The following is an 18,614-nucleotide window of genomic DNA, read 5'->3' on the forward strand; positions in this document are numbered from 1 at the left end:
ACCGCGTGCAGCTGTGGCTGGTCGGGGAGCGCGGGGAGGCGGAGCTGGAGCTGCAGCTGCGGCCGGTGCGGGGCCAGGTCAGCGGGGGCAGCTGGGACCCCAATCCCCGCCGGGCTCACGGCAGGAGTCGGGGTTGGGAGAGATGGGGGCGAGTAACCGCGCGAACGCGCCCACTGGGACTCCCAGGAGTTGGGACGCCTGCCTCTAAGCGGGGAGAGGGTCGGGCTGGGCTCAACCCCTTTCTCCCTCCCTGACCGACCGTGGTCCTCGCAGCCTCCACTACTTTCCCAGTTGACCCCAGGCCACTGTCCTGGGATCAGTGGTCAAAGGGAAGGTCCTCCGAGAGCGCGGGCGCAGTGAGAGCTGTGAGTGGACGGGGTAGGTGATGATGCTCAGTGTTCAATTCAAGACACTCAGGGCCTCGCCCCGCCTTCCTGTCCTCCGGGTGCAATGGGCCTTCTGAGACCCACCCCGAGGGTGTTGGGAGGAGGCAATGCTGTCCCTGGAGGCCTTGTCCCCAGACTCCAGAGGGGACCCCTCATCCCAGTAAACGTCCTCTCCCGGGTCCCCGCTACTAAGTCCCACCAGGTTCTGTCCCCACAGGTGGAGGAGTTCGAACAGGACATTCCCCAGGACTTGGGGCCACTGCAGTTCCTGAAGTTGCGCAAACACCACTCCCTGGTGGACAACGCCTGGTTCTGCGACCGCATCACCGTGCAGGGCCCTGGAGCCTTAGAGGAGGCCGCCTTCCCCTGCTATGGCTGGGTGCAGGGCGAGGGCGTGCTGACCCTGCCTGAGGGCACCGGTGAGGGGCCGCCTCAGGGAAGTGGGAGCAGGGACAAGGGATTAGTGGGGGAGAGGGCAGAATTGCACTGAGGCTTGAAAAAATGCGTGCTCAGGAGGTTAAGGGTGGGCCAGAGAGAGATGAGGAAAGTTATACATAGAATTAAAAAGGCTGGAAGTGGGACTGGACAGGGAAGTGAGTGGTGTGTACATCCCTCCTCCCAAGAATGTGAGCACAGGGAATGGGAGGTGCAGCCACACTGAGAAACAGAAGAGCCAAAGTAAAGTGGGAAGGAATCTCCGTGTGACTGGGAACCAGTTAGGGCAGGGACAGGTAAGGCTAGCACATGGGACCCCTGAGAGGAGGCAGGGAAGGGAAGCAATAAATGATGTGACGTGGAGAGCTGATTTGGCTGTGACAACATGGAAGACAACTGTGAGGGCAGGGAGCACTCTGACTGGGGTGGAGATGAATGAGGACAGCAAATATTGAATTAGTTGCTGTGGGAAATGACAGAGGAATACAGAGACAATGAGGGCAAGAACAAATAAGGATGGAAATATGAAATATATGATTTTGATATAGGTATAAGTAGTGATAAGAGTAGGAAGAAGCCAGTAAATATAGAAGCACACAGAGCTTTTGAGGTGTGGCAGGTGAGGTTCAAGAAGTGAATATTTACCAAATATATAGTAGAAAAAAAGATAGGGATGATTAAGATTTTATCACCATAATTCAGATGATTTATCCAACCATAGATATTGATGAAATCGGATCCGGTAGGGAAAGATGGATTAAGAGTCAAGAAAATGGTGGCAAACATAACACTTTGGTCTCAAGGCAAGAGATGAGGGCTGAGATAAGTGAGACCAGGAGTGCAAAGTTGGGATAAATGTGTCTGGGGAATCAATGAACTGAGGAACAGACGGAGATAAAAGCAACAGAGCACAACTGAACACAGGGACTACGATACGAAAAGGACGGTGAGGACAGAGCACAGGAACACGCAAAACTGTGTGGCCAATTGTCTTCATGTCTCCCCAGCCCGCCTGGCAGGAGACAATGCATCGGATGTGTTCCAGAAACATCGAGAGAAGGAACTGAAGGAAAGACAGCAAGTATACCGGTGACCACCCACCCATATTAGACCCCAAGTTTCACCCCCCCTCTCCTGACCCTGCCCACATCACTGACCTGAACCTTGTCCCCATGTCCTAGCTGGGCCACCTGGAAGGAAGGGTTACCCCTGACTATAGCTGCAGGCAGTGAGGATGATCTACCTCCAAATGTGAGATTCCACGAGAAGAAGAGGCTGGACTTTGAATGGACACTGAAGGCTGGGTGAGGAAAAGCCTGGAGCTCAGAGTAGACTAAGGGCTGGGAGACCCAAGAATGGTGGTAAATAGTGAGGGGCCGAGGAGTCAGCAAATGGGTTCATGCCTCAATGCCTGTCCTAGGGCACTGGAGATGGCCCTCAAGCGTGTGTACACCCTCCTGAGCTCCTGGAACCATCTGGAGGATTTTGATCAGATCTTCTGGGGCCAGAAGAGCTCCCTGGCTGGTCAGTGGTTCCCCAGGTGTCTATAACCCCTTTATTGGCTGGAGGAGGGACATTGAGTTGTGGTGAATATACTCCTCCTCTTTGTTGTGATGAACATACAATATACAGATGAAGTATTATAGAATTATACACCTGAAACCTATATAATTTTATTAACCAATAAAATATATCAATTTTTTTAAAAAGCCTCCTCCTAACCTCCACTCTGACCCCACAGAGAAGGTTCACCAACGCTGGCAGGATGACGAGCTTTTTGGCTACCAGTTCCTCAATGGCACCAACCCCATGCTGTTGAGACGCTCCACCTCTCTGCCCTCCCGGCTGGTGCTGCCCTCGGGAATGGAAGAGCTTCGGGCCCAGTTGGAGATAGAACTCCAGGTACTCCCTCCAGCCCTTTATTGTCTTCTTGTCTGTGTGGGGAGAAGTGGTAAAGGGGAGGGACCAAAGGAAGGAGGCTATGGTAACCCACTATCCCTGAGTGCAGAGTCCTGTGCTGGAAAAAAGCCAGAGATGATAAATTATGTAGGAGAAACTATGAGGAACTTCCAGCATAGATGCCCAAGGCACATACAGGTGGTTCCAGAGATGTTAACTGGGACAATGACATTCTCTGGCTGATGTCAGTGCTGCCAACACTAGTGTTCTTGGGCAGCAAGAAAGATGAAGAATGCACTATTATGTGGGGAGAATTGAGGAGGTTTCCTGGAGGTGGTAGGTGGATACACGATGTAAGGCAGACGAACAAAGCAGGATGTGAGCATGTCCATGTGCATGTGTCTGGATTCCGTGGCAATGGCAGTCAGGGAACCTCTGTGCATTACTTGGCAGGGGAGGTGAGATTTGGACAGTGAGTGAAAGAGTGTTGGCTGAGCTGATGGGCGCCCGACACAGGGAGCAGAGCGCTAGGGGACGTTGGGGAAGGGGCACAGCCTTCTTGACAATGGGAGAGTTTGCAATGCCTACAATGCAAACTGGACTGAGAGGCCAGGTACTAAACCCAGACCTGCTACCGCAAGCCTGCACAAGCCATCAACCCACACTAGGTTGTTTCTTCATTTATTTAAAATGAGAGGAATTGGAACCCCGGCTGCTTTGGCTCAGTGGATAGAGTGTCTGCCCACAGACTGAGGGTCCCGGGTTTGAGTTTGGTCAAGGGCACGTACCTTGGTTGCAGGTTCCCTGGCCCTGGTCAGGGTGTGTGCAAGAGGCAACCAATCAACGTGTCTCTCGCATCAATGTTTCTCTCTCTGTCCTTCCCACTCCCTTCCACTCTCTCTAAAAATTAATGGAAAAATATCTCTGGGTGAGGATTAATAAAAATAAAATGAGAGGAATTGGACAAGATGCTCTGGTTCTGCCAATAGAACTCTGGGACTGATTAGGAAAATGGCAAGAAGCTATATAAATATCTTTATTTTTAATTAAATTTATTGGGGTGATATTAGTTAATAAAAGATAAATGTCTATAAATGTCTCCCCCCCTTTGCCCTGTTCCTCTGGGAGTAGATCTTGAACTCTAACCATGGATATGTTCCTCTGTTCCCCAGAAGGGTTCCCTGTTTGAGGCTGACTTCATCCTTCTGGATGGAATTCCAGCCAATGTGATCCGAGAAGAGCAGCAGTACCTGGCTGCCCCCCTTGTCATGCTCAAGATGGAACCCAGTGGGAAGCTGCTGCCCATGGTCATCCAGGTGAGGCACCGGGGCATCCGCCTCCCAACACTGCTCTCTGTTCATCCCAACCTCTGCTCCCAGGGACCCAGCCCTCTGGCTCTTGGATCCCAAATTCCATCCTCACACAGTGAGAAGTGTCTTCATGTTGGTCTTTGCTTGCAGCCTGGTTTTCCCTGACTCACCCAACTAGAAATACTTGTTCCAGAGTCATAATGGCCTCTTGGAGTTCTCACCCTGTACTCGGTGGTTCTCAAACTTTAGTGTGCATTAGAACCACCTGAAGGGCCAGTTAAAACACAGGTTCTGGGTCCACCACCAGATTTTCTGATTCAGTAGACCTCGGGTGGGGACTGAGAATTTGCCTTGCTAACACGTTCCAAAGTGATGCTGATGCTGCTAGTTTGGGAACACACTTTGAGAATCACTATTTACTCTCTCAGTTGCCTTGACTCTAAATACACATTGTTTCCTGAATATCTTTTCTCCCAAAGTTCTCAGCAGTTAGCAAATACTGTCAATTATCTAACACATCCAGCTTCTCCTTTTCAACCCTCCCACCCTAACTCAGAACCTCACCACAGTTCTCCCAAACCACTGTTAGAATCTCCTTACTGGTCTCCTGCATCTGACTCCCCTGCATTCAACCTGACCATCGTGGCACTCATATGGCCGCACAGCCAGTGAAAGGCAGGGTAGAAGGGTCCTCATTCCTTCTAGATTATAACTTCCTGGAAAAGAATAACCTTAGTCCTCTCTGTTTCCCTAGGAATGCTGACCATAATATCCTTCATAAAGTAGACGTTCAATAAATGTTCAATTTCTTTTTCCCAGATCCAGCCTCCCAACCCCAGCTGCCCCACCCCATCACTGTTTCTGCCTTCGGATCCTCCACTTGCCTGGCTCCTGGCAAAGTCCTGGGTCCGAAGTTCAGATTTCCAACTGCATGAGCTCCAATATCACTTGCTGAACACTCATTTGGTGGCTGAAGTCATTGCTGTCGCCACCATGAGGTGCCTCCCAGGACTGCACCCTGTCTTCAAGGTAAATCCTCTACCCTCCATGTCCCATCTTGCTCAGACCCAAGAGAGGAAATGGCCAGTATCAAATGATACTGCAGCAGCAAAAAATGTTTATACCAATTTGTGAAAGAAAGAGGGAAGAGTAGAAGGAAGACTGTATCAATATTTTAAGACTTATATTTTAATTGCATCAAGTCACCTAATGTTTCTTCAGGACATGTTATAAGGGAACCCTCTGAAATTCCAGAGACCTGACCATCTAGCGATGACCTGGAGTATTGCTGGACAATTGTTAGTAAAACAAAACCCTTGCTCCTGTCTTAGGAGATTTGTTGTTTATCCAGGAAAACAAGTGATGCCCATAAGAACCAACCAGAGAAAAATATCTGGAACTAGAATTTGAAATCACAAGAGACGGCCTATAAACACTATAGTATTGGTGGAGAATGTCCTACCCCAACTGAGGAGTCTGCTGTAGGAATGGATCAAAAGGCAAGGAGAGCGCTCCAGTAGGTTACTTATACCTGCCCAGGAAATAGGTGGAGGAAGATATGCAAAGTGGCTACAGGAATGACAAGAAAACAAATCAAAGACTTGGAGGAAACAGCAGGTGCAAATGCCTATGAATAAAATTAAAGAGAGAAAGGTCACAAGTCTAAGCTGCAACATCTAAGAGCACACAGGGTGGGTGTGTTGTAATTTTATAAAAGAGGATTTCAGCGTAAGGAGAACTGAACTATGTTTTAAGCTGGGGATTTACGCCCTGACCCCCAAACCTGCCCAACAGTAGCTATGGCCTCAGTGAGTCTGGGGTAACATAGATGAGATGGAATCTGTGTGATTAATAGAATCTTGGATTTTACTGACCTCATGGTGCTCCTGCATCACAATCTGCTGCTCACCCCCCTTTACTAGTTCATCCCTCTCCACACCTCCATCCACTCACCAAAACAGCTCCATCTCCTGGCAAACCACCGAGCTGTTATCAGGACACACAGGAGAAGGAACCTGTAATGTAGTCAGGCTCTGGATTCAGACTGCCAGCATCTAATCCTGAATCCTGGCGTCAGAACTGACCAGAGGCTTGCTTCAGTGTCCTCATCTCTAAATGAGGACAACAGGAGCTCCACCGTGGGTTGTTGAAAGATAAAATGACATAACAATGTAACACAGGCTGAAAGCTAGAAAAACCATTAGTTCCTGATATTATTATTACTATTATTAGGAGATGTTTGTTCTTGGGTATCTTCTCTCCTACTGTGGACTTTAGACTTTCTGTGACATTTGGCCTCTTTCATGAATTTTCTGAAAAGTTTCAGATTGTGAGCTGCTTGACACCAGAGATATCACTTGGGTCATTCCCTGTATCCAACATCAACTCAGATAAATACCAACACTACAAGAAACCTGTATATCAACTGGGTCGAAATGAACACAAAATAGTCTGAGATAAAAAGAACTGTATGTGAGGATCAGGGGGCCTTACCTAAGGAAAGCTATTTTTTAAAAAGCTATTAAAGCCCTAGCTGGTTTGGCTCAGTGGATAGAGTGTCCACCTGTGGACTGAAGAGTCCCAGGTTTGATTTTGACCAAGGGCACATGCCCGGGTTGCAGGCTTGATCCCAAGTAGGGGGCATGCAGGAGGCAGCCAATCAATGGTTCGCTCTCATTATTGATGTTTCTATCTCTCTCTCCCTTCCTCTAAAATCAATAAAAAACTAAATATTTTTTAAAGCTTTTAAAGATAGAGGGGACCTCACTGCCTAACTGGGGGTTGGGCAGATTTGGTGACAGCCCCTTGCTGCTTAAGTAGGTAGCTCAGAATGGCTCCTCTCATTCTGACTAAAGGTGCTCACCCCCTAAAAGCCAACAGTGAAGCGACCAGAGGATAAGGGTGGGGCTTTGATAATGGGTCGAGGGGTAATTATAAGCTATGAGGATGCAAATGATAGAAGAACAAAAGAAAAACAAAAGGGGCTGATTCTTTAAAATCAAACACTCAAAGTAGAAATAATGAAGACAAATGATACAGCTGAGACTTAAAGACTTGTGTGTGTACTAAACCCTCTTCATACATCACTCATCTAAGCATCACCACTGCCTCCTGAAATAAGAAACCCTATTATCACCCCCTGTTGGCAGATGAGGTGACAGATAGGGGATGAGACAGATTATTATTAGAGGGTCCATTACCTTGGTCAAGGATCAAAGTGTAGATTGAAACCCAGGTCAGTCTAGCTCCAGGGGAATACAGAGCATGAGAATGAGTGACCAGAGAAGTAGAAGGAGACCAGCCTGCAAAGGCGCTAGCAAGGAGGAAAGCATCAAGAGGACAGGAGGCCACCATGCTGAGCGCCACTCCCTGATAAAGTAGGGCCCAAGCATGTCCTCCATAAACCACTCCTCCAACCTTCTCCATCCAGCTCCTGATCCCACACACCCGCTACACCATAGAGATCAACACACGGGGACGGGGCCAACTCATCTCAGATGAAGGTGTATTTGATAAGGTAAGGGGGTAATAGAATGTGGGGCTACCTAATCATCCAACTCTGCATGACCTCCTGTCACTTTTAAGATCCCAGACTGACCTGGCCGGTGTGGCTTACTTGGTTGAGCATTATCCCATGGACCAGGAGGTGACAATTTGATTGCTGGTCAGGGCACATGCCCGGGTTGTAGGCTCAATCAACAGTAGGGCATGTGCAGGAGGCAGCTGATAGATGTATCTCTCTCCCTCTCCCTTTCTCACTCTTTAAAATCAATGAAAAAAATTTATTAAAAATCCCAGACCAACCTGTGTAAATGTCCTGACCCTTAAATCCAGGAGCCTTGTCCCTTTATACCAATGTCATTAAATGTGAGAACCCCATATCTGAACCTCTTGTATACTATGCCCTGTCTTCTTCCTCAAAGCCTCTCATCTCTTTGTCCCAGGGTATGAGCATCGGTGGAGGGGGCCATTTGCAGTTGATGCGCCGGGCCATGGCTCAGCTGACCTACCGCTCCCTCTGTCCTCCTGACGATCTGGCTGACCGAGGCCTGCTGGGCATCCCAAGTGCCCTCTATGCCCATGATGCTTTACGGCTCTGGAAGATCATTGCCCGGTGGGTGAGAGTGGGAGCTGAGAAAGGAAGGGCCATTGGGGACAATGAGAATGGGGCTTTGGCCTGAGGTCAGCATGGGGCAAAAGGAACATGTCAAAAGAAGGTTCAGACATGAGGAGCAGAGGACTCAGTCCTGAAAGAGAAGAGGAAGAATGAGGAGACAGTGGGTAAGGTCTGATAAGAAAGAGATCAAGATGGGGGTAGACAGCCTCGGCTGGGATAGCTGTGGATGGGGGGAGGAATCTGAACACACCAGGGTTGTCAGGAAGAATGACTACACCTTATATAGAGAATTTCTAGAAGTAATGACCCACATTTTCATTCTTTTCTACACTAATGTGTAGAAAGAGCTGGGGAATGTACCAAAAAACAAGTCTTAAAGGATCTACACTCAGACACAGTAAGAGTGTGTTGGACAGAGGCCACAGAAAAGGAGTAGAGGTTGCAGGGGTGGGCAAACTTTTTGACTCGAGGGCCACAATGGGTTCTTAAACTGGACCGGAGGGCCGGAACAAAAGCATGGATGGAGTGTTTGTGTGAACTAATATAAATTCAAAGTAAACATCATTACATAAAAGGGTACGGTCTTTTTTTTTTTTTTAGTTTTATTCATTTCAAACGGGCCGTAGTTTGCCCACGGCTGGGTTAGAGGCTACAGCCTTGTACTCTCAAGGAGCTCAGCTCCCTTCTCCTCTGTGCAGGTATGTGGAAGGGATCATCCACCTCTTCTACGATGGGGATGACATCGTGAGAGGGGACCCTGAGCTGCAGGCCTGGTGTCGGGAGATCACTGAGGTGGGGCTGTGCCAGGCCCAGGACCGAGGTGAGTTCCCTCCCTAGAGAAGGAAACTCCTCAGACACTCTGCCCACAGCCCCTTATCAGCCTTGCCTTCTGGGGACATGATCCCAACCCCTCATTACCCTCTCTCCCTCCACACATGAAGCATCTGGATCCCATTCCCACCTTCTAAGTGTTAGGACCATCCTAGAAACCCAAGGGTTATTCCCCTCAAGACCCTGAACTTCAACTTTTATGTCCCTTTCTGCTGCCTAGTCACAGATGCCCCCAAACTGCCACAGCATGGGGCCCAGTGGGTCCAGAACCACAGCCAGTGGGCGGGGGATCTGCCCAGGCCCTACTAGAGGCATCTCTCCCATGGTGTCTATTTTCCTGCCTGAGGATATGAATGGGAAGATTTTCCCACCAAATCCCACAATGACCCCCTCTGGTTTTCCTTTCTTATCCTGTCTGCTACTGTCCAGCACACACAGAGGGTCCAGGCATACTGCACACTTTACCACAGTGCATGGTCATTCTAGGTGCAAACTCAGTACTGTACATGCTTTGGCTCAAATCTAAACTCAGTTCCCTGTCCCTAGTGCTCACATTCCTTTGCTAATCTGTCCTCCCCCGACCCCTGCTGGAATTTAGCCACTTGCTTAAGATCTAGTCATTAGCTTTAGCATACCCGAATCACATTTAACTGCTGGGGAAGAAATTGCCTTTCTTGAGGTCTCCTAGGTTCATCCTCCTCTCTCTAGCACACGTGGACCAACCTGGACTGCTTCAAATCGTCCTTCAGTCCCTGCTCCTCACAATTCACACCAGCATCTCTGCCTCTGTAGGACACCTACAGACATTTACTGGGGAGCCATTGTGGTCAGACCCGGGAGATGCAGTGAGCAATAAACCAGCACCTGCGCCCTGGAGGGGCCTCTCCCTGCAGAATCTGAGGCTGCACCATCCCCACCCTCCCAGGACCAAACTCTCTAGGACAGGGGTCCTCAAACTGTTTAAACAGGGGGCCAGTTCACTGTCCCTCAGACCATTGAAGGGCCAGACTATAGTTTAAAAAAAAACTATGAACAAATTCCTATGCACACTGCACATATCTTATTTTAAAGTAAAAAAACAAAACGGGAACAAATACAATATTTGTATTTGCATGTTGCCCGCGGGCCGTAGTTTGAAGACCCCTGCTCTAGGACTCCACATGCCCCCAGGTCTCTGATTCCTCTACCTGGCTAACTTTTCCCCAACTAGTATCAACTGCATTTGGAAAATACAACTTTCACATATTAACTTTAACCTCCAACTAACGGCCTCTCATTCTCTCTCCCTCAGTTCTCATAGATGACTTTTGCCTAATTTTCCCAACAGACTTAAAGAGGAAATGTGTTAAGATTAAAAACTGTCAGAAATTAGCAGTCAGGGTCCCAAGTTCAAGGTCAGCCTCTGCCTTTTCCCAACTGTGTCTGTCTTATCTATAAAAGGAGAGTGATTATACTTGTTCCACTTAACTGATAGGATTATTGGGTGGCCTGGGATAACTTGTGGAAAGCCTCTCTTGGCTGTGACACTAGGAATCCATGACTTCTCCTATTCCTCACCTTATAATTCAGGCACTTCTAATTCCCTGTCTGGGAATAGGGAGAAGCAACCCTAAATTCTTAACCATTTTTTAAGGCAGAAGATATTTGATTAGTCAATCTTTTCCACCTCCAACCCTTCCATAATGACAATATTATTATTTACTAAGCACTTGTATCAATTTTTTATACATTATCTCATTTATAAGGTAAGTATCATCTACACTTTACAGGTGAAGAAATTGAGGTCAGAGAAGTTAATTGGCCTAAGAAGGTATCCAAACTAGATTGCTTGAGCCTGAACTGAAAATCATGTCTGATGCAAATATATTTTGAATAAATGAACCAACACCCATCAATTCTAAAACACAGACATCCACCTTTATTTCTCTCCTCTCGTGCTGTAGCCTAGATCCTGTTCCTTTCCTCCCCAGGTTTCCCTGTCTCCTTCCAGTCTCTGAATCAGCTCTGCCATTTCCTTACCATGTGTGTGTTCACGTGCACAGCCCAGCATGCGGCCATCAACAAGGGCCAGGTATGGACAGATGAAAGCCCAGGTCCATGAAAGCAAGTGTCAGGACCTCAAGATGCCCTAGGGCAGTGATGGCGAACCTTTTGAGCTCGGCGTGTCAGCATTTTGAAAAACCCTAACTTAACTCTGGTGCCGTGTCACATATAGAAATTTTTTGATATTTGCCACCATAGTAAAACAAAGACTTATATTTTTGATATTTATTTTATATATTTAAATGCCATTTAACAAAGAAAAATCAACCAAAAAAATGAGTTCGTGTGTCACCTCTGACACGCGTGTCATAGGTTCGCCATCACTGCCCTAGGGAGAGATAGGGGTTCAAACCCTAAGTGCCAGGATCCTAGGGTTGTACTTTCTTTCCCCAGCTGGACTGGTATGCCTGGGTGCCTAATGCCCCATGCACAATGCGAATGCCCCCACCCACCACCAAGGAAGATGTGACAATGGACACAGTGATGGGCTCACTCCCTGATGTCCAACAGGCCTGTTTTCAAATGGCCATCACATGGCATCTGGGTCGACGCCAGCCAGACATGGTAAGTGAGGACTCTGGGGAAAGAGAAATGATTATGGAAGGGGAACATCAGAGTGAGGGGCTAGGTTCTAGGTGCTTCTGCCTTCAAACTAGAAACTGACTGATCCTTTGTTCGTTCTTAGGTTCCTCTGGGGCATCACAAAGAACAGTATTTCTCGGGCTCCAAGACCAAAGCTGTACTAAACCAATTCCAAGCAGATCTGGAAAAGTGGGAGAGGGAAATGACAGCCCGGAATGAGCAACTTGACCTTGCCTACGAATACTTACAGCCCAGCAACATAGAGAACAGTATCACTATCTGAGCTCTATGGTGCCCCCACCTGGAAAACTTCAGCTCTCGGAAATAAATTCTCTGCATCAGTAGCCCACTGGCCCAGGCAGGGTGGTGGTGGTGGGGAGAGTGGGGTGCTAGGAGGGAGGGGGAGGCAGCAAACCTTTTCTGTAAAAAGCCAAATAAAAATTGTATGGTTTGTAGGCCACACAGACTCTGTCACTACTCAACTCCCAGTGTAGCAAATGGGACAATATGAAAATGAATGAGTGTGAATGTGTTCCAATAAAACTTTATTCATGCTCAGTGAAATGTGAACTTCACGTGTCACAAAATATTCTTCTTTTGTTTTACATTTAAAAATACAAAAACAAAACAAAACTAACACCCCTGTGCTTTGCTAGAGACGTGCACAGGCTGCAGGCTGAATGTGGCCCTCAGGGGCAGTACCTGGACAAGGCTGCCTGATCTGGCCTGAAGCACTGACTCTACTTGCAAACATCCAGAGAATGCTCTCAGGGGTGGGTGGGGAGATTTCTTGGAGAAATGAACTACCTCAACTAATTCTTCTTTCCCTGGAGCTAGACTTCATGCTTGGTGGGCAACTTAAAAATTCCTGATTCTGTTTTTTCCCAACTTTCCCTCCACCGCTATTCACACACCTACCCCCAAAAGTCCTGGAATGAAAGGTGCTCTTAGAGCAGACTAAAATCTTTTGGTTTCCTTCCCCAAATAGTCTCAAACAAGAGAGACATGAAATTCATGTCTCAAGGCCATTTTCCCAATCCCTTTAGTACATTGCAGTCACTACCTGTGATCCAGGTTCTATGTTTTCTTTCGCCACCCTTTTCAGAACAAAATGCACAAAATAAATGGAAAAGTACCACAAAATTATGCTAACCATTTCTTTGTCTAGTTCCAGGGTCTTGGGTTCAGAATGGCCCCTCTCAATCATGCTTTGATCACTGTCTTCACTAGGCTGGGTACAAGCTCAGAACAGAACTATGTTCTTCAAACATGCATTTCCCTGAATGATTATTACAAATCTGTCTCTTACCAGTGAAGTATACAAACTTTTTCTTTGGAGTGAAAGAATTCCTCATATTTTTAAAATCATGTCCCCTACCTTATTCAAAGGGCCTATAATCCATTTCCTTAGTTTGCAGTAGGGAAGCAAAGTGATGTTTTGTGTATTATTTCTTTCTCCAGTACATTTAGCAGGACCACGCACCTTCACAACCTAGTCACAGTCTACTTTCCCTCGGCTTTTCCTGACGCCCATATTTTTCCTGGATTTGGTATCCAAAACCATTTAGTATTCCATGTTTGGTAAAAAAATGTTACTTAAATATTCCCAATGCCAAGAACGCTCCACAATTTTTTTATCTTTGTATTTTAATTCAATTTTCTATAATAATAAAAGAGTAATATGCAAATCGACCAAAAGACCAAACAGCAGAACAACCATCCGGACGACCATGCTATGACACAACTGGCACCAGGCCAGCCAAGGTGACTATGATGGGATTGGTCGGGGGCCCTGCCATTGCCCCATGATCGCCCCACAGAGGGGAGACCCAGGACACCAACCGTTGGTGCTGTGATAAGGTGGGCAGGGCCTCCCTCTACAGGGCAATCGATCTCAGGTCTCCCAGACTGAAAGAGGGTGCAGGCCAGACTGAGGGACGGCCCCCCTCCCCAGTGCATGAATTTCCTGCACCAGGCCTCTAGTATATATATATAAAATTTCCCTCATCACAAACAATAGATGATGATAATATCTTCAGATCAATAGATGGAGACCTATCTGCTGTCTTTGCTACCTTTAAGATTATACCATGAGCCCAGCCAGTGTGGGTCAGTGGTTGAGCATTGACCTACAAACCAGGAGGTCACAATTTGATTCCAAATCAGGGCACATGCCCAGGTTGCAGGCTCAATCCCCATTGTGTGGCATGCAGGAGGCAGCCAATCAATGATTCTCTCTCATCATTGATGTTTCTATCTCTCCCTCTCCCTTCCTCTTTGAAATCAATATACATATATATGTATTTTTAAATGATTACACTGTGATATGGTCCCATATTCAGTATTTACTATGATGAGTATTTCATGAACACCGTGGTATGTATACACTTATGCACCCTTATATGTAAAGTTTAGACTTCCAGAAATGAGATTTCAACTAATATGCATGTATCTATTTTATATGAGATGTTCTGTTTTTTGAAAACCACTTTTGAGGTACACTTGACATGTAAAATCTATACATATTTCATGTCTATAATTCAATGACACTGTAAGCTATGTGTATGGAATTCTTAAACTAATGATCCACACTTTTTTTCTTTCTAAACTAGTTTTTAGAAAGATTTAGGGGATGGCCAAAAGGCAAGTGTTGTAAGATCTCTCCCCACGTACAATGAGAGTCAGCTGCCTAAATGCCACAGAAAAGAAGTAGAGGTCAGAGGCTAGAGCCTTCTACTCTCAAGGAGCTTGGCTCCCTTCTCCTCTGGGCAGGTACATGGAGGGGATTGTCCACCTCTTCTACCACGGGGATGACATCATGAGAGGGGACCCTGAGCTGCAGGCCTGGTGTTGGAAGATCACTGAGGTGGGGCTGTGCTGGGCCCAGGAGTGAGGTAGGATCTCTCCCAAGACAAGGGAGCTCCTTGGACACACTAGCCAGAGCACCTTCTCAGCCTTGCCCATCTGGGAACATGACCCCCTCTCCCTCCACACATGAAGCATCTGGATCTCATTTCTACCTCCTAAGACTCAGGACAATTATAGAAACCCAAGGATTGTCCTCCTCAGAGATCCCACAACTTTTCATAGATGCCCCTAACCTGCCATGGGGCCCAATAAGGCCAGACCACAACCTGTAAGGAATCTGCCCAGGCCCTGCCAGACTCTCTCCTAATAGTTGTCGATTTTCTTACTTAAGGTTAGCAAACCCATACCAGTCCACCCTTACCCTCCCTTTTCCTCCTTCTTGCTACTGTCCAGCACTCACAGAGGATCCAGACATCCTGCACGCCTGTTATAGTGCAGGGCCATTTCTAGATGTAGTCTCAATACTGTATATATTTTGACTTAAATCCAAACGTAGTACCATGATTCTTGGGACTCAAGTTTCTTAGGCAAAAGTGCCCTTCTCACCAGTGAACTACCTTCATTTAAAGATATGTCTTCAGGTCCCCTACCCCACTTAAAATATAGATATAGCTATAGATATAGATAGATATAGATATAGATATCTACACTAATAAAAGAGAAACATGCAAATTAACCATCACTCCGCCACTCAGCTACACCCATCAGCCTATCACAGCGACTATGCAAATTAACCCAACAAAGATGGAAGTTAATTTGCATATGCAGGCAGGGAGCAAAGACTGAAGATGACTAAAGATGGCGGTGGCCACGGAGCTGGAGCAAGCAGGAGGCTTGGGTTGCTCCCGGCAATGGAGGAAGCCAAGCTTCCCGCCAGCCCTGGATTCTGCTCAAGGAGAGGCTGGGGCCTGGGTTGCCAACCCAGGCTTCCAGTCTGCCCTGGGCTCCACTGGAGGATCTGGGGGAAAAAAGGAGGGCTGGGAGCAGCCGGAGCGGAGAAGTCAAGCCTTGCTGCTGCGGCTGGACCAAAGGCCTGGGTCTCAGATGCCGGAGGAAAACCGGTGCCGGCAGCCAGGGAAAGGAAGGCCTATTGCACGAATCTTGGTGCGATGGGCCACTAGTAGATATAGATATAGATGATATAGATATAGATATAGATATAGATATAGATATAGATATAGATATAGATATAGATAGATATAGATATAGATATGTATATTTCAGAAAAGGAAGGTGAGGGAGAGAGAGAAAGAAACAACAGTTATGAGAGAGAATCGTTGATTGGTTGCTTCCTGCACTCCCCACAATGAGGATCAAGCCCGCAACCCAGGCACATGCCCTGACTGGAATCTAACCATGACTGCCATGTTCATAGGTGGATGCTCAACCATGAGCCATGTTGGCTGGGCTCTCCTACCCCATTTTTTTATCCATAATGAAGAAATAGCTTTTCTTGAGTTCTTCCTAGGTTCATATTCCTCTCTCTACTACACATACGCCAGCTGGGACTGTTTTGAATCATCCTTTAGCTCCTTCTCCCTTCACTCTTCACACCAATACCTTGAATCCCATCCACTCCCTCCATAGGATAACAATAGGAAATAGATAAGAGCTATTACTTATAACCAGGCCCTGAATGGCCAATCAGTTAACCACTTTCCTATGGTGGAGTGGAGTCTTACCTCCAAGTGATATATTCTTATCACTACCTCACATACTGTGTGAAATTTTACTTAGTTATTCTGTTTATTATCATTCTTCACTACAACAGTCTGTCTTACTTACCAACATATTCCCAGTGCCTATATAGTGTCTGGTACTTTTTTAATAATTGACTGAATGAACACTAGGTCTAATATATGGACATGCCAAGCAATCAGCATTTATTTCCTCATCTCCTTTGGAACTGCAGTTTCTACGCTTTGTTCTTTTCTCTAGGTTTCCCTGTCTCCTTCCAGTCTTGGACTCAGCTCTGTCATTTCCTTACCAGGTGCATCTTCACATGCACTGCCCAGCATTCAGCAGTCAACACGGGCCAGGTATGGACAACTGAAAGCCTGGGTTTCTGAGAGAAAACTTCTGGGCTAGGGGACACCTGAGGGAGAGAGCTGGGAGCTAGGGTCCTGAATCAGAGTTTCTGAGTGACTCCAGATTCTTCCTCCCCCAGTTCGACTGGTTTACCTGGGTCCCTAATGCGCCAAGCTCAATGCAGATGCCCCCTCCCACCACCAAGGAAGATGTCACAATGGACACAGGGATGGGATCGCTACCTAATGTCTGGCAGAGCTGTCTTCAAATGTCCATCACATGGCTCCTTAGCCAGCCGCAACCAGACATGGTGAGAGGGGACCTCTGGAGCTCTGAGGGGACTGATGGCTGACAAGGGGACTTTAGGGTGAGGGACTGGAGTTTGGGTCCCTTTTTCTTAGAACTAGAAGATGATTGATCCTTTCTTTCTGCTTCAGGTACCACTGGGGCATCACAAAGAAGAGTATTTCTCAGGTCCTGAGCCCAAGGCTGTTTTAAGGCAGTTTCAGGCTGATCTGTTCAACCTGGAAAAGGAAATTGTGGCCCGGAATGAGCAGCTAGACCTTCCCTATGAATACCTGAAGCCCAGCCTCATAGAGAGCAGTGTTGCTATCTGAGCCCAAATTGTTCATCCTTCAAATACTTGAGTCCCCCACCATGCTTAACATTTCCCCCTGATGTTTACTTTTCCATGCATCTGAGTTGCTATGGTTCTATTTTCTCCTCTTGAGTTCCCTGCCTAAATATCCCACCTGCATGAGGAACTGTCCTTACTTCCAGTTTCCTTAATGGAATGACCTTTAACTTGAAACTAACTCCCTTTGAGAAATCAAATATCTACTCATGTAATGTTTTCTTTCCTCTGGAAATTTTGCCAGCTCCATTTGTCATAAAATTATTACATGATAACAATACATTATCATTGACATAAGTGATTTAAAGATATGTCTTAATGATATAACTACGTTTTTAATACAGTGAAAGTTCGAAGTTAATTCCTTTTTTTTCTGCTCTGGACAGTCAGTTATCACAGCACTGTTCATCGAAAAGCCCATCCTCCCTAATAATCTATAACACCAACATAGATTAAGTCACCATTTATGAATGAATTTATTCTTAGCTGTCCAAAAGTTATACTGTACTCACATAACTACTACAGCTTTATACTTAATATAGCCTGCCTTTTATTGACATATTCATCCACTTTGTTCTTTAGAGGTACTTTGGCTTTCCTTGGGCTTCTGGCCTTCCATATAAAAATTAGGATCAGCTTTTATACTTCCACAAATGAAACCTCTTATGATTTCTGTAGAAATTGCTTTACATCTACATTATTTTAAAATCTTAAACCGATTTGCACTTTTGAAAAATACACACTGAGTTATCTATAAACATTGTGAATTGAATTTGCTTATTTTGTTAACATATTGCACATCTGTGTTCATAAATAAGACTGGCTTATAATTATCTCTTGAGCTATCTTTGTCATGTTTTTGTGAAGAAGGCTGTCATTTCCCCAAGGAGTAAGTAGGGTAGTGTTCCTCGTTCGTGTTATTTGGGGGAAGATTTTATCTAAGATTGGGATTACCTTTTCCTGGAGTGTTTTATAGAATTTCACCTGTTGACCTTACCTAGGTCTGATAGTTTTTTATGAGAAGTTTTTAAAATACATATTAATATTCTTTAATCGTTATAGGGCTATTCAATATTTCTATTTTTTTCAGTCAGATTTACCTTTACCATTTCTGTTATATTTTTTTACTTTTCATCAAATTTATTGTAATTTAGTTTTCTTATATTCTGTTATTAATTATCTACAGAAACTGCTATTTTGGTTTCTTTTCATATGGCTGTTTGTACCTTCCTTTTTTCTTGATCCATTTTGCTAGCAGTTTATCAGTTATACTGATATTCTAAGAGAACCAATTTTTGACTTTTTTGTTTCTCTCAACTGTGTCTTTTTTTTCTAATGTGTTATTTTATGTTTTTATATTCACAATTTTTCCCCTTACCCTTATTAGGATTTTTCTTTTGTTCTTCTTCTAATTTTATAAGTTGGATGTTTAACCTTTTAAAAGTGTGATTTCACTATAAGAGAAAGAGTGTGGTAACTGG

At 45.9% G+C, this 18,614-nt stretch overlaps 1 protein-coding gene across 1 annotated transcript; it reads left to right on the forward strand.

Annotated features, from left to right (window-relative positions):
• Nucleotides 1-2: 2 nt before the first annotated feature.
• On the forward strand, nucleotides 3-12,173 carry LOC102433118 (arachidonate 12-lipoxygenase, 12S-type-like; the record flags this gene model as incomplete). The annotated part of the gene is made up of 14 exons (XM_023746189.1): nucleotides 3-77; nucleotides 604-805; nucleotides 1,829-1,910; nucleotides 2,003-2,125; nucleotides 2,242-2,345; nucleotides 2,563-2,723; nucleotides 3,893-4,036; nucleotides 4,850-5,059; nucleotides 7,461-7,547; nucleotides 7,975-8,144; nucleotides 8,846-8,967; nucleotides 10,949-11,049; nucleotides 11,415-11,585; nucleotides 11,707-12,173. Coding segments are annotated over 14 exons (1,932 nt in total), but the record flags the coding sequence as incomplete, so codon positions are not given.
• Nucleotides 12,174-18,614: the final 6,441 nt, after the last annotated feature.

The sequence above is a fragment of the Myotis lucifugus genome, unplaced genomic scaffold (assembly GCF_000147115.1).
Source record: "Myotis lucifugus unplaced genomic scaffold, Myoluc2.0 scaffold_634, whole genome shotgun sequence".
Classification (NCBI taxonomy): Eukaryota; Metazoa; Chordata; class Mammalia; order Chiroptera; family Vespertilionidae; genus Myotis; species Myotis lucifugus.